The following is a 22,678-nucleotide window of genomic DNA, read 5'->3' on the forward strand; positions in this document are numbered from 1 at the left end:
TCCCTTAGGATCGACAGCCCCTTGGGTTTTTTGTGCTTGTTGCACTTTTGTTTTTCTTAGGCGAAGGTGTTTCGGCTTCGCATCCTTTAGGATCGATAGCCCCTTGGCTTTCTTTTGAGGTCATAAGGCTCTTTGCTCCTTGGAGCTATTCTTTTTTTTACCATGCATGATTATGTGATCATGCAATGAGATGATTTGATGTATGCTTTTGATGCATATGAATGGAGATGGATGTATTTGCAAAGATATGGCAAGGTTTGCCAATTCCAGATCCTTGAAGCTGATAGGGACCGAAGGTCAAGACAGTGCTCTTGAATATCAGAGCAGATGAATTGCTATTGTTAAGGTGGAATCCAACTGTTGATGAATATCATTATAATGGAAGTCAATGAGTGATGAACACCAAAAGAAATCAATCCAATAGCCAATAAGAGCCGGAGATCAATAAGAGATATCTCTTGATGAAAACCCATATACTGTGAAAACCAATGTATCAAGCACTTAGGTTTGGGATGAAAACCAATATTCCTGCAAAATGAATGCGAAGGTCTAGCATAAAGGGGTTAGCCTAAGGTGGAAGAGTGTTTACCTTGAAGAAAACCTGCATGTTAGTGAAGGAAAATTGCATTGTATAAGATGTATAGCTTTCAAAAACAGCCCCTCTGGCTGAGTGTTTTGGTTGAAGTCTAGATTAGAGGTTATAAGGTGTTTTGGCTTCAAGACCCTTAGGTCTGCCATTCAAGTGCTTAATGCACTTTTAGATAAGTATGCAAAGTTTGCGAGGCATGCGAACTTTGCTAACTTACACAATTGGAGCATTCAAGATGCGATGTTCGATGTTTGCAACTCTTCGTTGCTTTGACCCATGATAAGCTGAAACACTTAGACAAAAGCAGTTAAGCATTGCAAGGTAGATATGCATCTCTAGGTGTGGTACCTTCGGGATATTTTGATTGGGGTCTTCTAGCACACTCTTTGCTTGTAGAGGTTCTTAGCTTGCTGAGACGGTGATCTAAGGTTAGTGAAGAATGCTTGTAAATGACTTGGTCCCTCAAGGACCTTCTAACCTCAATTTCTAAAATATATTCTTGCTTCTGAAGATTGCATGCCTGAAGAGAGCCCCCATCCGTCACTAAGAAAAGCCAATTAAGTCAAAGACCTTTGTCCCAACCTTCTCTAGAGGTTAATAAAAGCCATAAACTTCTCCAGGGGTACAGATTGAAAACCAATAAAGTGATAGCCTTCGGTATAACCTTCTCTGAAAGCTCTAACCTTTTCTATAGGTTAATGAGAATAGAAAATCAATAAGGTCGTACCTTCTCCGGGGGTCAATAGAATTCGAAAACCAATAAGATGATAACCTTTGTTATAACCTTCTCCAAAAGCTCTGACCTTCTCTGGAGGTTAATATAAAAGGTAGAAAGCCCATAGGATGATAACCTTTGTTATAACCTTCTCTAAAAGCTAAGTATGATAGCTGTGCATTTTGGAAGGGAAATTATCCTCAAGAGAGGGATTAGTGAGTTAATTTCACTATATTGGACAAACTTAGTTGGAGAACGTTGAGCTTAGAAAGCTTGGAGCATGCGAATATAATAACAGATAAATAATAAACGAAGTTCTTTAGAAGATACACCCTTGTCTGGGCTTTCTCAAAAAATAATAACTTTCTTTAGTCATTCATCAACGGTAGAAAACCTTTGTCATGGCCTCTGAAAACCGTAATCTTCTCCGAAGGTTAGTAATACCAAGAAGGCAATGAACTTTGATATGGCTGAGACCTTTGTCGTAGCCTTTTTAGGAAACACTGACCTACTGAGAAATAAAACCAAAGGACTTGGAAGATCGAAGGTGTTTGATTGGTAAAATATGTTGGATGGCCCTGTCCGCTTTGATTGTTTTTTCTTTATGGTAGAAAAATCTCGTGTACGCAAAGGTGGTGGCTATGGCTTCTTGCATGGCTTCCACATGACGATCGAGGATGACAACAAAAAAGCTAATGGCTTGCATCTCTGCCTAAGAACTTCGCATGAGAAATCAGCCAGGTTAGCTAAAAATATCAAATGGAAGTAATTAAAAGCTTCTGAACACAGGGAGACTTGCGGAGGTCATGGACGGCGGTCTGTAACAGAAGCTTGCGAGGGTTCAGCTCGCTGAGCTTGCCGCGGAGGTTCAGCAGGCGTCGGCGCTTGCCGCAAAGGTTTGCCCACGCCACAGTTTCGTGCAGTGGACAGCAGCCTTGCGTGGTGTCTAAGTGACCTGCTTGATTGACATCTTCGCTAAGTGCTGTCCAGGAATAAGTCAAATGAGCGAGATGATTAGTAATGTTTTGCATTTTTGTAAAAACTTCGAAGGTGGTCCATGATGTTGTTTTGTTCCAGGATAAGAGCATGAGCTTCGATTGAAAAATAAACAAAATTGTCAATGAGCCTGTGACGGTTCCGAGCGGAGGTTCATGCGGAGGTTCCGAGCTTGCCGCAGAAGTTGATGATGGCCGCGAGGGTTCTCACTCGCTGCTGAGGTACATGCTCGCCACAGATCGAGGCCGAGCCTTGTCGCCAAGCTTCTCGCGGAGGTTCGCGCTCGCCACGAGGTCTGCATTCGCTGTAGTGGTTGGTGCCAGCCGCGGAGGTTCATGGTCGCTGCATAGGTTGAGTCTTGCTGCGAGGTTGTCTCCTAGCTTGTGACAGAGGTTGGTGCTGTATGCTAGAAGAAGCATATGTTCGACCATGTTGCACCTTTGTCATCAAATTAGAAATACTAAAAGGAGCAAGATGATTAGAACAGGTACTTTTTAAGTCCTTGCAAACTTAGCTTTAAAGCTAAGTGAAGACGCCGAAGCTAGCCAGATCAAAATGCCTTTGTCTCAAGTAAAAGAACATTGTTAGAGATATGATAGAGATATGTTTATTTGTACCTCTCTCATCATCCGCAGGTGGTTAGATAGAATAGGTCTCTTATCTCTAATGTAATCTTAACTACCTCGGACTCCTTGTACATGCCGTTCACCCGGCCTTTGGTGATCTATATAAACATGCACATGCGGCCGCCTAAGGGTGGTACAAACGCTTCAACCTATCAAGGTTTACATGGTACAGAGCCTGACCTCTGAACACATCAAGTCATGGCGATTGAATCTTCTTTCTCCACCACCATCCCCTCCTCCTTTGCTATCCCAATCACAGAAAAGCTTACCCGCACAAACTATGTGCTATGGCATGCCCAGATCATGCCTCCCATCCGTGCTGCTCAACTCGAAGGCCTGCTCACCGGTGTCGACATCAAGCCGGCGCCAACAATTGCTGCAAAGACCGGCGATTCAGCCCCTCCCGAGCCCAACCCTAATTATGCCCGCTGGATCACGCGGGATGAGGCATTGCTCGGCTATCTTCTGTCCTCACTTACCAGGGAGGTTCTTCAGAGCGTGGCAACGCTCACATCGTCGGCTGAGGTCTGGAGCGCACTAGCTGCAATGTATGCGTCAAGAACACCTGCAAGGTCCGTCAACACGCGCATAGCGCTTGCAACCACAAAGAAGGGTGCATCTACTATGACGGAATTCGACACCAAGATGAAGAGCTATGCAGATGAGATGTCTGCTGCCGGTCACCCCCTTGCTGATGAAGAGTTTGTTGCCTACATCTTGACCGGCCTTGATGAGGAGTGTTATAATCCTCTTGTTCAATCACTTGTTGCTCGTGTAGAGCCTGTTTCTCCTGCTGATTTGTTGTCGCAGATGCTTAGCTATGAGCTCCGTACTGAAAGACAATCTGAAGGTCCTTCAACAATCAATCCTCGGCAAATTCTGCGTCCCGTGGCAAGGGCGCGCCGTGGAACCGCGGCGGCTTTCGGGGTCGCAGTCGTGGGCGTCCTCCCTCACGTAGCAACAACTCTGGAGCTTCCCGGAGTGGTCCTCCTCAGAACTCGTCGTCCAAGCGCCCTTCTGGTGGCTTCAATGGCAACTCATCTACTCAAGATCGTCCACGTTGCCAAGTTTGCTTCAAGACTGGACATACGGCGAACATCTGTTGGTACCGATTTGATGAGGACTTTGTTCCCGATCAGCGTGTGGCTGGGGCAGCATACAATTCATCAAACACAGATCAGAATTGGTACTTGGATTCAGGGGCCACAGATCATATCACAGGTGAACTAGAGAAGATGACATTCAATGAGCGTTATAATGGTTCAGACCAAATTCGGACGGCTAATGGCACAGGTATGCCCATACAGAATATTGGTTCATCTATTCTTTCAACTCCCACTCGGCCCCTTCACCTCACAAATGTTCTTCATGTCCCATCCACACATAAAAATCTTGTTTCCATTCATAGATTCACCCTTGACAACAATACTTTTATTGAGCTTCATCCTCGTTTTTTCCTCATTAAGGATCAGGTGTCGAGGAAGGTTCTGCTACGCGGACCGTGTAAGGGCGGCCTCTATCCCTTGCCATGCTTGTCACCACCAGCTCCGAAGCATGTTTTGGCCGCCGTCACTCCTTCTCCATCCCGTTGGCATAGTAGACTTGGGCACCCCTCTAGGGAGATCATGTCCCGTATTATTAGGCAAAATAATCTCTTGTGTTCTAGCTTAGACAATAAAGAAGCAGTGTGTGATGCATGCCTTCGCGCCAAAGCACATCAGCTTCCCTACCCCATCTCTGTTAGCCGCTCTAGTGCTCCTTTAGAACTCATTTTCTCGGATGTATGGGGCCCTGCCTTGGATTCTTTCGGTAATAAAAGATATTATGTGAGTTTTATTGATGACTATAGCAAATTTACTTGGCTATATCTCCTCCAAAACAAATCTGATGTGCTTTGCTTCTTTCAAGAATTCCAACATCTAGTTGAGCGCATGTTCCATAGAAAGATCATTGCGGTTCAATCCGATTGGGGGGGAGAGTATGTCAAACTCAACTCCTATTTTCGCCAAATTGGCATTGCTCACCTTGTTTCTTGTCCACATGCCCACCAACAAAACGGGGTTGCTGAGCGTAAACATCGACATATTGTCGAGATGGGTCTCTCCTTGCTAGCCACGGCTTCCATGCCCCTCAAGTTCTGGGACCAAGCCTTCTTGACTGCCGTCTACCTTATCAACCACACACCCACCAAACTCCTAGCCTATGATACTCCTTACCATCGCCTTTTTGGTTCTCAACCAGACTATTCCAACCTCCAGATTTTTGGGAGTGCCTGTTGGCCGAATTTACGACCTTATAACGCTCACAAGCTTCAATATCGGTCCCTGCGTTGTGTTTTTCTTGGATACAGCAGTATGCACAAGGGATACAAGTGTTTAGATGTTACTACCGGACGTCTCTACATCTCTCGTGATGTTGTGTTTGATGAGACATTATTCCCATTTGCCTCTCTGGGATCTACTGCTGGAGCACGCTATTCTGAAGAGGTTCTGTTGATCAATAACCCTGAGCCACCAGTGTTTCATTCGGACACATCTGCAGCACCGCATACATTATTTCCTGTCTTGTGCACTCACCAGTTTTCGCAGCCACAGAGGATCCCGGGCACCGGATCTGCTTCGGTGTTCCCCCAGGTGCCGGCGCCCTTCCCGACGGAGCAATCATCCGGGCAAACGGATTCTGGCGCGGTGCCAGGTCCTTCTCCCGCGCTCGCCCACGATGCGTCTGGGGCAGTCGCTCCCGGACCGGCACCTGTCCCGCATCAACAGGCCGAGGACACCACCGTCTCGGCTCCCTTACCGCCACCTGTACAGCAGGATGGGGCGCCCCCGGCTGTTTCCGTTGGCGTGACAGCTTCAGCACCTGCAGCGATGGATCCCTCTCCAGTTCCGGGCACCGATCAACCAGAATCAGCCTCGAGCTCTGTGCCAGGTGTTTTTGCTCCGCGTACACATCTCCAGGCAGGTATTCGCAAGCCGAAAATATTTTCTGATGGTACTGTACGCTACTCCAACCTGGTCGTTTCTGAGGAGCCTTCTAGTGTTGCTGCGGCTCTTGCTGATCCTAATTGGAAGAATGCAATGGAGTTGGAATTTGATGCTCTCCTCCGCAACAAGACTTGGCACTTGGTTCCCCCTGCTCCGGATCGAAATCTGATAGACTGTAAATGGGTCTTCAAAGTTAAAAGAAAGGCAGACGGGTCTATTGATCGCTACAAAGCCCGCTTGGTGGCTAAGGGATTCAAACAACATTATGGCATTGATTATGCTGATACTTTCTCCCCAGTTGTGAAGTTTGCTACTATCCGCCTGGTTCTTTCCATTGCGGTGTCTCGTGGGTGGAATCTTCGCCAGCTTGATGTACAGAATGCGTTTCTTCACGGCGTTCTTGAGGAAGATGTTTACATGAAACAGCCTCCTGGGTTTCAAGATCCAACGCTTCCGTCATACCACTGTAAGTTGGATAAAGCTCTCTACGGTTTAAAACAAGCTCCCCGTGCATGGTATTCCCGTCTCAGCTTCAAACTTCAAGCTCTTGGTTTTGTCCCGTCAAAGGCAGATATTTCATTATTTGTTTACATTAAAGCTTCGGTCACTATTTATTTGTTGGTTTATGTTGATGACATAATTGTCACAAGCTCTTCACCGAAAGCAATTGATGCCTTACTTATGGACCTCAAGAGTGAGTTTGCTATTAAGGACCTTGGCGATCTTCATTTTTTCTTGAGTATTGAGGTCAAGAAAATGTCGGATGGCTTGCTTCTTTCTCAAAGCAAGTATGCGGACGGTCTGTTGCGCAAGGCAGGCATGCTTGCTTGCAAACCTATGTCCACGCCAATGTCGACGTCAGAAAAGCTCACAGCACGGGACAGTGACTGCCTTGGTCCAGAAGATATCACCAAATACAGAAGCATGGTTGGTGGCCTTCAATACCTATCACTGACCCGGCCTGATCTCTCTTTTGCCATCAACAAAGTCTGCCAATATCTACAGGCGCCCACTGTTGCCCATTGGACAGCGGTTAAACGCATATTGCGTTATATTCAGGGCACATTGCACACTGGATTGGTCATTCGCCGGTCCTCCTCTTCATTGTTAAGTGCGTTTTCGGATGCTGATTGGGCCGAATGCTCTGACGACAGGAAATCAATGGGTGGCTTTGTTGTATTTTTCGGCTCCAATTTGATCTCATGGTGTGCCAAGAAACAGCCTATAGTCTCTAGATCCAGTACTAAGGCTGAGTATAAGGCCATGGCAAATGCGACTGCTGAACTTATGTGGTTGCAAACATTGCTTAAGGAACTACGTGTTTCTCATCCACCGTGTGCTCGACTATGGTGTGATAATATGGGAGCCAAGTATCTATCTTCTAATCCAGTGTTCCATGGCCGTATGAAGCATATTGAGGTTGATTATCATTTTGTTCGTGATCAGGTTGTGAAGCACTTACTTGAGGTTCGATTTATATCTACACATGATCAGATAGCGGATGGTTTTACCAAGGCCATTTCTCAGCAATGGCTCCAAGAATTTCGACGCAATCTCAACTTATACCAGTTGTGATTGAGGGGGGGTGTTAGAGATATGATAGAGATATGTTTATTTGTACCTCTCTCATCATCCGCAGGTGGTTAGATAGAATAGGTCTCTTATCTCTAATGTAATCTTAACTACCTCGGACTCCTTGTACATGCCGTTCACCCGGCCTTTGGTGATCTATATAAACATGCACATGCGGCCGCCTAAGGGTGGTACAAACGCTTCAACCTATCAAGGTTTACAAACATGACCTTTGATTGGTGTTTGGAATATTTCCTCATCTTGAATAGCTTAACTTGTGCCACAGCTTCGCTTGGGAGCTTGCCTTGAATTCGAGTGGTCGCAAGTGTAGTCGAGGACCCCGAAGATCCGCCACTCATGATAATTGCTCAGTTTATGAAGGGCAGCGGCTTCGTGTGGTGAACCACCGTTTTGTTGTTAGTTGGAGCTTTGCTTGTCCCACACGTGCTAATGTAGATGCATGGCACAACCGCAGGAAGGTGCTAGACTGCTAGCTTAGGGACTAGGTTCGGAGGTTGGTAGTGAGCTGCTAGCCCCTCCTCTCCTTTGCGTACCTCGACCAATAGTCATTGAATGAAAGATGTGATTAAAAAACAAATGCTCTTTATTTCTGCGGAGCAACATGCAAGGAAACATCGAAGGTAATGTGATCAAAGCAATTTATCTGGATACAAGAAACATGACCTTCGATTCTTGTTTTGTGATAAGAAGATCGAGCCAGACGCGTTCTAAAGTTTGTGCTGAGTATGACACCTTCGTTCTTGCATCCTTGTCTAGAACTGCGAGACAGCTTCGTTTGTTTGTTTGATGGTAGAAAGTATCATCGCGAAGTGATGGAAAAGATCCACCGTGAATGCTGGATACCTTCGATCGCTGAATTTGCTTATAAAGAAAGTAGAATTAAGGTTTAGGTGGAATACTTATCTGATCTTTGGTCATGAACCAGACCTTCGCCTAGGTTGAAGGTTTAGGTTGCATACCTCGCTGAACGCGAGCGATGGTGACGTCGACGAGAGGGAAACTAATGGACTGCTGAAGTTGGCTACATGCTTTGCTTTTGCTCTTGGCGCGAAGGTCCCTGCATCCTTCGATCCATGTGCATGCCAATTAGCATGGGACTTCGTGGCCAGCGAAGGTGACGTGCGAGAAGCTGCCTTCCTGCTTGATGGAATCGGTGGTCACGGATTAAAGTATTTTATTTGGAGAGGTGGAACATAAGCTTCGTTTGGCTTTGTATCTTTTGCACACATGAGATAACCTTCGCCTAGGTCGAAGGTTTGATCATATGCTTTGCTCTGTTCTTTTTTTTTTTGTGGTATCACCGTGAGCTTTATTTCGTGCGAGGTGGTATCACCGTGAACTTTATTTCATACGAAACCACAGTGGGCACCACCGTTGGATTCGGACTAGCCAAAACTAGATAGATTTTGAGAAGAGAAACTCAAGCTCAACTTAATAATCTCAGAGTGATAAAGTGAGAGGGAGAGTGAGCAAGGAGAAGCAAATAGGCAAAAGTCCTCTCCTCCAAGCCCTCCAGCTCTATTTAGAGTGAGAAGGAGGCGGTTGCTTATATTTATTCTATTGTGGGATCAAATATTACAAATAGGTCCTTATAATTTAAAAAAAGTCCCTAGAGCTAACAAGTAGATCTCTGAACACTGCAACCTCGTAAACAAACTCTTAGACCCCAAAACTTTACCTCTTTTACACAAAGGAGATTCCTAGCCTTAGGTGATGGCCTAAGGAGCACCCCAACAATTCTCTTGTAAGCGTCAGAATGTCGTTGAATCATTACGCAGTACCATGTTTCCCAAGTCCTCTTGGCATCATAAGATGTATCAACGTAGTATTGAACTTGTGGGACTTGAAAGACCTTTGCCTATCCTGAGTCTTAACACTGAATATTCTGTTGAGTCTTTATGCAAAATATCAATTCTCCAACGCATATACTCCACCTTTATCACGTCTTCAACACCAGATATTCGGCCAACCTCCTTATTGTACATGTTGGGATATTGAAATCCAAGTTTTGCCCACCTCATGAACATCGTTACACACTGGATGGTGTGGCGATGACTTGTTCACATCGGAATATGGCCGGGCAGGTATGCAGAAGCGAAATCTTCGAGTCCCCCAAAGCCTTCTATCCACTGGATGGATCTGGCGGTCAAGCCTGATCCGCGCCAGATAATATTTAATGTTCACATACAACGTGGGCTGAATCACTGTTGAGTGTTAACAACATATTCACAGAAGATAAGGCATAACAATACAACACCAGCATCATATCAAGCAAGTGACCTGTAATTTTGCAAATTTGAGCATATGAGATGTTACTGGCACAATAAGATTTTGTAATCATAGATTTCAAAACATCAAAACTTCAATGGAAACTCCATGGTCTTCTAAGCATACCTAAGTTCCTCAAATATCAGCTACTTCTGTCTGAAAAGATGGTAACCATATCTCAATACGACTCCCTCCAGTCCCTATAACTGCATCAGGCCTTCGAGGTGATATCACACGCAAAACACATCCATAATTCTCAAGTATCTCACGCGCAACAGTAAATCCTGCAATGAAGTTCCACGTCATGTTATCTTCAAGCATATCATCCGCGAGAAGGTCTGATCCAAATGGGGCCAGGGAGCGCATCTGAGTCTGCAAGGGACAAATAAAAAGAATTAGGAAAATTAAATCAACTTCACCATGAACCAGACATAATGTGAAATGTGAGGATCATTACATAGTTTGAAATTGAAGCAATGCAAATTTCACCATGATTCACAGTTTAATCGAAATAGAGTCACCAATTTCAGGCAAGCAGGCATGAGAGAAGATGCAGATGAAGCAGAAACAGCATAAGCAGAAGCAGTGATCCCAGCGATAGTATAATGATTAGTTATCACGCTGTAGCTTTACTTAACTAAGAGATCAAGTTGTTACTTTACTTTTCTACAAATAGTACGGTGTCCTTATGAGTCAGGCATATAAAGGAATTAGAAAGCCTCTCTTATGTATCTATCCCTTAGGGTCATCGCTAACTTGGACACAAGCACTCTTCCAATTCCATGTGCACCCTCCTATTCTAGTGCAGCTTTTCTACAAGTTGTTATATATTTATTTTTGTGAACATGATTTCCAGCTAATGCACATACTCGCTGTAACTGTTAAACATAATATAATTACATATGAAAATTGAAACCAACATTCCTTTGCTAAGCAAGATATTTCATAGAGACAATTTGGACAGCACACTCTTGTATCAATAAACCAAATGACTTAACTATGCCACACAACATAAGTCAGCCAGTTGCTAGAAACCTCTAACAGTAAGGAACATGCTTATTAGAAGTTTAGAACATGCAGACTAATGCTGTAGTAGTATCAGTCTGACAATCAAGCAGGTGCATTGTTTCTTCACGAGTTTTAGGTCTACAAAGGAAAGAACAAACTCTATTACTGCTAAAATTTGTATCTTCTTTTGTTTTCTCGAATATGCAGGAGAGCTGCGTATCATTGTATTCATAGTAGAAGAAAAGGAGTCAAAAAGGACTCAGAACAAACACACCCCACACCCACACACACCTGCACACACACTCCAACCACTAAACACACACAGACACACACTCAATGCACACACACAAACGACCAGGAGCACCGCTGCGAGCCTAGATGGCTATATCACAGGGAGGCCCATCATCAGAGATCACATGGTCTGCGATTTGTATCTTCTCTTACCATGTATTGCATGTCAGGCCCATCATCATCAATGACCACGAGAGTACCTCCTGCGGGTGCTTCACCTGCATATATTTGAACTCTTCCACCATGCTGCGTCCGTAGAAGAGCTCCCTCTATCAGATTACTGAAGGCTTGTCTTAAAGCAGATTCCTCAACAGCAACATGAAGTGGATTTGAAATTCCGGTTATATCTAATGTGCGTTGCTGCTTATAAGCAAGTGGTAATGCTCCTGAAACTAAATCTTTCAGCACATCGCAGAGATCACATGGTCTGCCTGACAACAAAAAGATAATAATAACTGACACATGATATAACATTGAACTCAGGTAAAGCATCTTGGAATTTCAGGTGTCAACAAGCAAATTTCAGGTGCAAACAGAGAGAGAGAGGAAATGTAGAAAAGATAATCTTGGCCTTAGGCCCAAATAAAAGCATTTTTTGCAAAGCAACCATGCAGAGCTGGAAATGTATGAATATAACAAAGAAAAAGTATGACCTAGCATCTTGATGTTGAAGAGGTGCCAGCAATAGAGGTGGCATAGGCATCACCATATCGTCCTCATCAGAATTCAGAGCCAACACTGGATCTACCTCTTGTGAATCATTGCCATGTAGTGACCCATAATCTGATAAAGCTCTTGAAGGATGTGGTGACCCCAGAATTTTCTTTGAAGATTCCTCACTGCTTCTGACTATGTTTGCCTATTCAGATGAAATATGATAATTCAGCTGAAATGCCATTTTTTCCCCCTACATATAGGAGAGGTAAAATCTAGCTACTAATAGTAGTAGGTCTTTTAAAGATAGACATATTAGTAAAAAACTAATACATGTGAGACCCATGTCAACTTTGGAGATTGTGTATGAGCCAGACTACTGGAGAGATGCTGTCTTTTGTGCTGTCCTTAACATGAGGTGGAGGGGATACAGCACAGAAATATCAGCTCCATTATTGGGGATTATCTTACATTGTACTTCCTAGTTTGTAGATTATAATTCCAACTCAAAGGAAAAGGAGAAGTAAAAGAAAAGTAAAGAAAAGAAGAAAAATACAAATGAGACATTACTAGAACCAAAAGATTTTGCTAGTAAAAATAAACTTTAAACACCACCTTAGTCAGATATACAGCATCTTGAATTTGTTGCAAAGCATCTTTCAAGTGATCACCTTGGATGAGAATATCTTCAATAATATCATAAGGAATCTATAAAGAAAGAAAGTATTAGACTAAGCAGAAAATTACATGTAACGAGCTAAAAATGCCTTTTTTTGTAAGAAGAAACAACTTTAAAAAAATTATTTAGAGACCTCAGTTCTCTTCAAATGAACAGATAGCATCTTTGCAAGAGCTCGTATATTAGAGAGGGGCCCTCGAATCTGCAAATGATTTTTATTTCAAGGATAAGTATCTACGTAAATTTTTCAATCAATATTTTTTGAGGATATGTAACTTACCTGTTCTACTAAGCCACTCATTCTGATATTGTTTTGCCAGGAAGTTTGTTGAAGCATATATGCTTTCTGCAGAGGATGGTGACATTATGTAAGAACAGAGAATTCTTATCGCCCTTGAGGATATGAAGAGAAGCAATCAAGATCTGAAATTGCCCTCGACAGCTCAGTTTATCAAGAGGAAATGATGAACACATGATTTACGTGAATAGAAATGGACACCTGATATATATCCATGATATAAAGAAGGTGATACACCATAACTGCACTGCAAATTGCTTGTCTTGCATGATGGAAAAATGAACGAAAGAACAAGTACAAGCATCGCTTTGCAGCTACAGATCCTACTTAAACAAGTCTCTTTATTATTGATTAAAAAGTTTGGCAGCTCCTTCCCTGTTTCAAGTACAAGTGTACACAAATATCTGGGATCTACGTAATGGACTAATGGTTAGGTATATGTTTTCCTCAAAGCTTAATATATGTAAGCATTATGACTTGCATGTATCTGTCATGGGCAGTTGGCAGGACCTACTAACCATTAGGATTAGGGTTAGAGATTGTATTAGATATCTTGCTTAGGAGTCAAGCTAATAAATTTATATTCCTCTTGCATGCCTTTGAGATACATCTTCTGTCTTTATATTGAGAGGCTTACTTGACATGACCCTGAGCAATATATCTAATCCTATCTCTAACCCTAACCCTAAAGGATCTGGCCCAATAGGCTCTCAGTCCAGCCGACTGCTCATGATAGTATGTATCACTAGTGGTAATGGTTAAATATTAGGTGACAAAAATGAATAAAGTACCTGATCCATAACATAAGCCATTGCCAAAGTTCGAGAAATCATAAAAGCGGTATTCTTCCATTCATTTACAAGCTGAGAATAATTATTTGACTGATCACCAGAAGTTTGAACATCCCATGCTTTAAATTTAGTATGTGCAGTTATCTCAGATGACTTGTCCATGAATGCACTTGATGGTAACTGAATATCAGCAGTATGAGGATTAATGGCACGGCCACCATGTAGTTCTGGAAGCTCTGCAACAAGGAAGCCAACAACAAAGGGATGTTTCACCATCGGAAGAACTATAGCTCCAAATTCTGTTATGACTTCCATCTGCAGTATATGTGTGACACAATTACGATGAAAATATGATGAGTAGAAGCAGCACAGAACAACTCTTCTTGGTCTTTAGGGCACCTACTAACCATGGTTTCCATAACTGGATGGGTAAGCAAACCAGCCTCACGGTAGGTTCATAGGGTCAATTGTTGGTTTAGGGGAATGATCAGTGTGGATCATCAAAGCTAGAAAAATCTGATTTTTGTGAAATTAATTAAAAAAGGCAATAATTAGTGACATACTATGAAAGGTATTATAGAGGAAAATAGCCAGAACCCAAAGTTCCTATTTTATTCACTTACCAACATATGTCACTTTTTGGTTAATTAAACCCCGAAGAGTGATTTTATTGTACCAAACTCCACATTGAACATTTTTCTTATTTGCTCGTCACTTCATTGTTACTCTATATCAATAGGTTAAAAACAGAATTCTAAGCATCCGATCTCATGGCACTCTTAAGCATAGGATCCTAAGCAATGCCTAAGAAATTAATGTGGTTGGCGAGGGTTTTACACGATGATACAAAGTTTTAATGAAATAAAATGAGATTGCATAGTACAAGAAACAGTCCGTAGTTCAATTGGAAGAAACAAAAATTGGTGCCTACTCTGGAATTGTCCAACAAAAATATGCGCATCTGAACATTACAAATCAGTCCAAACTTGGTTGATCTGGCCGGTTTTAAACTGGACCACACTAAGCCAAGACTTATTGAAATGGAAGGCAAGTAAAAAATAATACTTAATGATACCACAAGATGTTATGCTACATAAAAATAATAATAAATAATTTTTTTATGAACCACCAGCTGGAACAATGAATACACTGTTCAATTTTTCACAACTTGGATATAAGAGATTAGGTTCAAAGGAGAGCGAGTATAAATGGTTTGATTGGGGTTTTGGACCCATTGCCTGTCCACTAAAGTGAAACATCAACATCTCAAACCAGAGCTGTGCTGCTGTGAGTCTCAATTACAAGTAGTTGAACCAGCAATCTGGTGATGTAGTAAAAACTATGATACTATTACAGGAAAGACAATGGACCAATTACCTGTTGTTTTACTAGAGAAGCTTCTGCCGCTCTTAGTCCAGCTGATATAGAAAAATTACCAACTAGGACAACGGTATCTCTTTCAGGAACATTATTAATTCCAGGATATAAAGCAACTCGGCGTAGTTCCAGCTGATCCATAATATAACTGCCAGCAGGTCTCACATATACCTTTATAATACATGATGGCAGAGATAAGTATTAATTATTTTTTTAGAAAAAGGAATAGTCAAATGTCAAAAATAGACCGACGTAGCCAAAGGTGACATTTTTCAGAATCAACTGGAAATTAACAATTTCAGTTATGGTTTGGCCTATTAATCCAAACAATTCAATCAGCAGTTCAAAATCAAATTTGGCGTTCATTACAGGTCGTTCATTAAATATGCTCCAGTAGTTGGCAGCCAATGTGTGTAAACTGCACGCATATCTTTTGAATTACGAGTTAAATTGCGCACAAGTCGGGGCTTACAGAGAGTACGGCATCGCGTGACACGACCACTCGGAACATCTCGAGCTGCTCCGCACAGAGCCGTCGGAAGTCCGCGCTCGGTTCCGCCAGGCCGCCGTCCTCGCCGCGCGGCACCTCCCCCGTCTCCCCGAGCCGCATGCGCCTGAACCGCACGGGCGACGCGTTCGAAGCCCGGCGGATGGCAGCCGCCACTGCCGCCGCCGACGCGGGGCCAAGGTTCTCATCCTCCTCGCCGCCCTTCCCATCCCCTGGCACTTCCTCCTCCGCCGGTGACGCGACGTGCCGTAGAGACGAGTGGGCGCAGGCGCGGCGAGATAGCAGCCCGCGTGGAAGGGCGATGAGGGTCGGGCTGGAAACGGACGGTTTGGGTTGGCGGGAAGCCGGGGAGCACGGGCGGTGAAGGTGGAGGGGGGCGTTAAGGATCATGGTCAGCCGGCCGGCCGGCGGCGGTTTGGAGGGAGCGCCACTGCTGAAGCTGGCTTCGGCTCCCAGCTTGGCTGTAGTGTGGCTGACTGGCTGTGGGGAGTCTTGTGGTCTTTGCGGACACACGCCGGCGGGGCATTATCCTTCCGCTCAGAATAATAAATGGTAGCCCCTGTTGTAGAACTAAAATTGTATCATTACATTTCTTACTTTTCTTTTGTTAGCCAACTAATTTCTCATATGTATATTTAATAAAAATGATGGTAAATATTAGGTTTGTTTCTTCGGGGTGCAATATACCAAGTTTATGATGGGAAAAATTTATTTTACTATCCTCACCAATTCATTTTATTTACTTGCGAACTGAGCACAACTCAACTGGTAAGCTTTCTTATGGTGGAATCTGCCCACCTGGATTTAAGTTCCCGACTCAGCATGGGTGCTCGTATTTTTCTAGATTTATTGTAGAATTTAACCAGCACTGTTCCTAGGTGATATGACCGTCGATAGCGAGGCGCCTGTGGTGGCTTTGTCAATCTCGAGAATCTGCCGGCTCAGTCTTTCGGATGGATGTGCCGGCTCATCTCTCGGATGTGCTTATAGAAGTAGGGTTGCGTGTATGTATTCACAGGGGTGAGAGTGCATACGTATTAACATCGGTTCCATGTTTTGCAAAAAAACACTTTAATTACTTAACTTCCGGAATAAAATTTATACTCAATTTACTTTCTTAAACTATTTCAATTGGTTCTATGTACATCTTAATTAATTTTATCTTTTTTATTCTTCTTGTACAAGTTGAGTTTTAATTCTGTTGGATATGGTTGGAACAACATGCTTGCAAGACTGCAGGGAGTAGGAGGAAATACATGATCCTATGCCATCACAAGAGATCTCCAAAGCAAAATTTAGGCAAAAAGTGATAAGTGACCTTGCAATCCCATAACAAGAAGTCACTTCTCGTTCAAAGAGTAACATGGTGTTAGATATGATATTTGTCTGTTCCAGACCTGAGAAAAATCTCGGGACGTGCCAACAAAAAGTTCGAAATATTTGGAGCCAACGTTCGCCCACGAAAGGTATCGGGTCAAAAGTTTCAGGCCATTATTGGACTTGACTCGGACCCGGGTCAGGTTGCCAACTATATTTATGTATATAAAATTAATTGCAATAAATAACTGGGCCAGGTCAAGCCCGTCCAATCTTTTTCGAGCTGAAAAAAAACAGGCGCCACACTAGTCCTATCGGAGAGACGGGTCGGGCTTAGGTTCTATTTGAAGGACTAAATTTTAAACGTAAAATTCAGTCTATTATGTAATTTTAAATAGGTCGACTAAACTTTGGAGTAAAGATCAGTTTCATCCCAATTAAAATTTAGTCTATTAGTCCATAAAATCTACTTAAAGTTTAGTTTCACCCATTTATATGTTTCAAATTAGTTTCGAGCTAAAGTTTAGATTATGGATCCAAATAGGTATGGGCTAAATTTTAGTTACCTAATGTTTAGTTATCTAAAGTTTATTACAGACTGAATTTTAATCCATAGACTAAACTTTAGTCATAGATGGACCTAATATTTAGTCACCTAAAATTTAGTCCTAGGTATGCCAAATGGGATCTTAGCCTGGCAGCTCGGACCACATTGGACCGAGTCTCATTTGCTCAGGTTTAGTTTGTCATATGGTTAAATCTGTTGGTGTTTCAATTTGTTACAAAACTTCTTTTTCATCATCGTATTTGCAAATTTTCTTGCTCCTACCGTAGGACCAAATTTCTTAGTTAATTAGTTAGAGAAACTGGTTCTCACAGCTAAAAATACGATTTTTACGGGCGGGTAACACGTCCGCCCCTAAAAATAATTTCTAGGGATGGGTCACACCCGCCTCTACAAATTTTCAGAAAATAAAAAAAGAAAATAATTAAAAAAATAAAAGAAAAAATATTGCAGCCTACCAGCCACCACCACAAGCCCATGTACTAATCGAACTATATTTTTTTGATAAAATATGCACACTTGCATCACCCGGGGTTCGAACCGCATACCTCAAGTCTCACGCGTACCTTCCTTTGTGACTCTATGGGGTATGCTATTCTTTTATATTAACTCTGAAATTAATTGTAGGGGCGGATGACGCCATCATCGGTCCCTAGAAATCCGTTTCTAGGGACGGGTGACGCCACCACCCGCCCCTAAAAATATTTTCCAATTTTATTCCGAAAATTCATTTAAATCTTTCCATATAGCAAAACAAATCAAGAAAAAGTGAAACTTCTACACTATGGTTAGATAAAAAAATATGAAGCTAAAAATAACCTTTTGAGATAGTATATAGTCATAGCATTCATAATATTTTTTTGGACTATTAAATAACTTTAAATGAAAAAGTTATCAACTATAAAGTTTTTAAATCTCATCATTCTCTACAATTTTGATATAAAGTTTGACTTCAACCAAGATCGTATGAAAAAGTTATGAATTTTTTTTGTGTAGAACCTTTTTAGGGGGTGGGTCGTACCATCACCTGCCCCTAAAATTATATTTCTAATAGCGAGTCGGATGCTACAGTAACCACATTCTATTTGTAGGATATTTGCAGAAACGGGTTACTTTTTGACCTAACAAAAAGGACGTCCCTACAAATTATTTTTTAGTAGTGTATTGATTAAATAAGGAATTAGATCACGGCGTACATACTGAGCATTGTAGATGAAGGTACCTTGGCTAGTGCAGATGGGTTCATGTTGATGGATCACATAAGCCAGGAACGAAGATGACGGTATTTTGTGATAGTCAATGTATAGTAGGAAGATATATAATGGTGAAGAACTTGAACCTCGCGTGCAGAGAGCTTACTAAAAACCTTATTTACCTCTTTAATTTCAGTGTATGATTACAAACACAAAGGATTCCGGGAACATGCTCTCCTGTTATCCATGCATGTTGAGGAAAAACGATTAGATGACCATTTGCCGATGGCTGTTAACTCACACATATAGGAGCCATATGATCTCACATCACGATCATGATCTAAACTGATTCAATTGCCATTTCTCACATACTTGTAGGCTAAGTAAGAAAAATTAAACTGCAAATGGAAATTGCGCCACAGGAAGGTGAGGATCGGATTTGGTGGACCATTAACACAGGTGTGCCTGCGCATGTTGCCTTGGCCGGAGCCCGATAAGGCGAGTGACTACGCGCATGTGGTGTTTTCTGTCTCACCACACACATAGTTTGGTGGAGTGAAGATAATATCATTATTTAAGTTGGTGGTCATTCTCATAATTTATTTGCCATGCCATCAATTTTATTAATGTGTCACCTCAGATAAGGAGGATGAAAGTCTCACTGATCATGGCCTAAGGAACTAATTACCTTTCCATCGTAACTGGACTAATGATTAAAATTCTAAGGTTTTTTCTTCCCGTGGTAGCACTATACATTGGTGTCCATCAACTTAAAAGGATCCTTTGGAACAAAAAAAACAGATCCATTTTATCCTATAGCGAAATTTCCAAAATGTCCTATTGGAACGAGGGATTGCACCATGTGAATTCTTTAGAATTCTCATGAGATACAAAAATCCATAGGAATGTTGCAGGAAAACTAACACATAAGGTTGTCATGAAAACTTTTATTTGCGTCTATCTTTCTCTTCAGATTTTTGTGTTTCTCCTATATTGCATCCAAATGCTATATTTAAAACTTTCCTGTCTTTTGAATTCTAGTAGGATTGCAAGTTCCACATCACAAAGCTTATGTTGATTTTTTGTTCGAAAGAGGCCTTAAAACATGTTTACATACGTTTCCTTTTGATAAAACCCCAAATGCAAGTTATATTAGTAGCAAAAAATTAACAAGCATGAACAATCACTACTACTGAACTGCCTGGTAGGAATTTGAACCAAGGCTACACAGCATCCGGGTACTACTCCCGGTTAAAAAACCGAGAAATAAATTGATCCTCACGCATGGTTTTCGTTCTCATGAACCGATAGTGACAAAACTATCAACTTCACTAGCGATTTGTACTACCAACCGGAGTAAATCACTTTCGACTTTAATGGTCTCCATGTTCCCTCCACGTGTTTGTACTTTGTTACCGAAAAAACTCCAAAAAGGATGTAACAAGATATTACTGGGAATCTGGTGGTAGTATTTCGTCTTTTCTCAAACTAATATAGGAACAATTGTGAAGCATGAGAAAAACATGGAATTTAAGGAAAGTGACAATGATAGTAATGTAAGAAATTTCTCATGAGATGCAGTATAAAGACAGCACGAAGTTATTGTTGAGATGGCAATATGTACTAGAATCATCCTTATTATTGCTATCATTATGTATATAGCCAGACCCAAAATGTTCATTCCTCACTCAACAATAGTAGTTGTAGACTTTACGCAATGTCAGCCGAAGGGACATATCATACACGTAGTACATACACAACACTCAGATGGACAAAGATACAAATGGCACAAAGAAAATCAAAGGCGAGATCTCCCAAAGTAAGCAGGAGTACTGATGCAGCACTCCATGGAGTAGTGGCTAGCTGCTTCACTGTTGCGGATGAAGCAGCTTAATTAAAATGAGGCTCGTGGTTCTTAGGCCCCGCCGGTCTACTCGCTGCTTGGGGGCTTGTAGGCGAGGAACATGACGCACTGCACCTGCCTGACGTTGTCGAATCCGAGGATGCGGATGTAGTGGTCGGGGTAGGCCTTCTTGGCCTCCTCAAGCTCGGCGTACACCTGGGTGGCGTCGGTGCAGCCGAACATGGGCAGCTTCCACATGGTCCAGTAGCGGCCATCGTAGTACCCGGGAGAAGTGGCGTTCTCACGGAAGACGAAGCCGACCTTGCTGAACTCGAGGCAGGGGACCCAGTTGTTCCGGATCAGGTAGTCGATCTGCTTCAAGAGGTCCTCCGTGGAGAGAGGCGGCAGGTACGACAGGGTCTCGAACTTCTTGTTGTTCTCAGTCGGCCACACCTGAACAACGACGCACCAATACCATCAGTTTCCTAGCTAGACCTCTTATTGAGTTGCGTTCAGCTCAGTTTTGAACACCACCAAGAATCCAATTCCAGCTAGTAGATTGTTACCTGCATGCACCTGATCCTTCCGCCGTTGCTGACGTACTTGCCGAATCCGGACCTGCTGGAGCGGCGGCTCACGGGGAGTACTCCAGCGGTGGACTTGAGGCCCTGGAAAGGAGCCACGGAGGTGGCCGAGGAGGCCATAACAGTGGGAGCCATGGCTTTACTAGCTACTAGTACTGGTGAGGATGCAGCGCGCAGCAGCAGTGGCTTGAGGCCCTGAGCGCTGGTCCGGAGCGGGGTATAAATAGGCGGACCGGCGGGGCACTGGAAGGCGGCGGTTGGCTGATCCGGGGATAGATGTGCAAAGAGTGGCTGCCGTTCGCCGGTAGAGCCACGGGTGGCTGCTCTGGTATGCGACGAAAGTATCAAATTGTCTGCAGCAGCTCCAACTGCAAAAGCCGTGCAAGAAGGTACCAGCAAAATAGGACAACAATGCTAGAACGATGAATAAATGCATGGATCCAAGGAGAAGAATGCACGTACGAAGGTCCTACGCCAACCTTTTCCCATTTGCTGATTCCTTGATGTGATGGGTTCCTTTCCTTTAGGGTTTCAAGCACATGGGACAGCTTGGAATAGTATGCCTCATCAGTACCCACCACTTCCTTCGAAACCGTATGCATTGCCAACAATCTTTCTTATAAGTCATCTCATACGGTAATGCTAGTATTAGAGCGTCCGACGTCTAGAAAAAATTGGAATGTTGTGGTGGGAATTTTTTGCAAATAATTTTGTTATAATAGTATGAGCTGATGTTGCAGCAGGAAAAATACTCCAACCTTAACGAGAGATGTTGTGTTGGACTTCTTATACATAATTTTTTGTGTAGGAGTTCAAGTTTATTATTAATATTGTAGTGAAAGTTTCAGTTGATTATTGATGTTGCAATAGTTGTTTTAAGATTGTTGGATGTGTTGATATGTGATCATTGCAGTGATCATTTTCAGTATGTTGAGGTTTGAGGTGATGTTGCAATAACTATTTTAGAATGTTGCATAAATTTATTGTTTCAATAATTGGTTTTCTATGTTGCACCTTTATAATCTAATCGACTAATTCTATTTGTTTTATTGTTTTTCTAAAAAATATTTTTTTTGGAATATTGCAATTATAGTTTAAAAATATCGCAATTACAATTTTTAAATATTGCAAAAGGTAAGTGTCAATGTTACTTAACTCTATCTCTACACATTGTCGTTTTTATTGGATGTTGCATGAAACATAGTGTCATATTGCGGCGGGAATTTTCTAAAAGAAAATCAAAAGATAGAGTTATTTTTATATATGTTTTTGTGATGTTGCATATAGTGATTTTGAATATTGCAGTATTTAATTTTCAATGTTGCGATAGAGCGTCCAATGAAAAATTTTCATCGGACGTCCGAATGCTAGCCGCCCCGAATCTCATATTTGAAATGTCACCTCATGATCCCTACATTTTAATTTAAATGATCTCAATGTAAATTGTAGTTAACGGTGCAGTCAAGTTGTGATGCTTGCACCCTAAGTTTTGCAGCGCTCAAATGTTCTCTTCAACTTTGGAGGCAATATCCGATGGGTCTCAGAATTAGACTTGTATGCTGTATGCATGAACATAGGAACTACACCCACGTGTCCCACATTTGTCATTGTATTTCTCTAGGCTAGAGGTCTAATCCACGCCTCTCTTATTGACATCACCGGTACGGCCATCGTGATACCGCTACATCCAAGGAGTGGCTGCTGTTAGATATCATCCAAACATGTGTGGCTGATGCCGCAAACTGTTGCCCCCTCGTGACCATACAGCCGCACACACCGGTGTTGCCTAAGCAACG

At 42.4% G+C, this 22,678-nt stretch overlaps 2 protein-coding genes and 1 non-coding gene across 4 annotated transcripts; 1 reads left to right on the forward strand and 2 right to left on the reverse strand.

Annotated features, from left to right (window-relative positions):
• The first annotated feature begins 3,610 nt into the window (after positions 1-3,610).
• Positions 3,611-3,752, forward strand: LOC112888185. The gene has a single exon (XR_003227729.1). It is a non-coding gene; the product is annotated as a small nucleolar RNA Z247 (small nucleolar RNA).
• Positions 3,753-9,027: 5,275 nt separating this feature from the next.
• Positions 9,028-15,898, reverse strand: LOC112885753 (chloroplast sensor kinase, chloroplastic). Of its 2 annotated transcripts, XM_025951390.1 has the most exons (10): positions 15,345-15,898; positions 14,873-15,043; positions 13,496-13,810; positions 12,687-12,752; positions 12,540-12,608; positions 12,343-12,435; positions 11,727-11,932; positions 11,227-11,500; positions 9,901-10,146; positions 9,028-9,786 (listed from the first exon to the last, which is right to left on the reverse strand). In XM_025951390.1, exons 1-9 carry the CDS (start codon positions 15,768-15,770, stop codon positions 9,910-9,912), a joined length of 1,857 nt encoding a protein of 618 aa, XP_025807175.1. In that variant the 5' UTR covers positions 15,771-15,898; the 3' UTR covers positions 9,028-9,786; positions 9,901-9,909. The 2 variants fall into 2 exon arrangements, with proteins under 2 accessions (XP_025807175.1, XP_025807177.1); XM_025951392.1 differs by lacking the exons at positions 9,028-9,786; positions 9,901-10,146 and having other exon boundaries at positions 11,358-11,504.
• A 4,233-nt stretch (positions 15,899-20,131) lies between these two features.
• Positions 20,132-21,078, reverse strand: LOC112888010 (ribulose bisphosphate carboxylase small chain A, chloroplastic-like). Its single transcript, XM_025954349.1, has 2 exons — positions 20,865-21,078; positions 20,132-20,751 (listed from the first exon to the last, which is right to left on the reverse strand). The coding sequence occupies exons 1-2, from the start codon at positions 21,015-21,017 to the stop codon at positions 20,386-20,388; spliced, it is 519 nt and encodes a 172-aa protein (XP_025810134.1). The 5' UTR covers positions 21,018-21,078; the 3' UTR covers positions 20,132-20,385.
• Positions 21,079-22,678: the final 1,600 nt, after the last annotated feature.

The sequence above is a fragment of the Panicum hallii genome, chromosome 3 (genome assembly GCF_002211085.1).
Source record: "Panicum hallii strain FIL2 chromosome 3, PHallii_v3.1, whole genome shotgun sequence".
Taxonomy (NCBI): Eukaryota; Viridiplantae; Streptophyta; class Magnoliopsida; order Poales; family Poaceae; genus Panicum; species Panicum hallii.

Bases quoted from the DNA above. Each gene is read 5' to 3' on its own strand.
- LOC112885753 (XM_025951390.1), bottom strand. From the start codon at position 15,770: ATGATCCTTAACGCCCCCCTCCACCTTCACCGCCCGTGCTCCCCGGCT. The intron at 13,811-14,872 runs GTAATTGGTCCA...CATATACTGCAG, and splicing joins CTTCTCTAGTAAAACAACAG to ATGGAAGTCATAACAGAATT. The intron at 11,933-12,342 runs GTGGTGTTTAAA...TCATCTGAATAG, and splicing joins ATGCTGTATATCTGACTAAG to GCAAACATAGTCAGAAGCAG.
- LOC112888010 (XM_025954349.1), bottom strand. From the start codon at position 21,017: ATGGCTCCCACTGTTATGGCCTCCTCGGCCACCTCCGTGGCTCCTTTC. The intron at 20,752-20,864 runs GTAACAATCTAC...GTCGTTGTTCAG, and splicing joins GAAGGATCAGGTGCATGCAG to GTGTGGCCGACTGAGAACAA.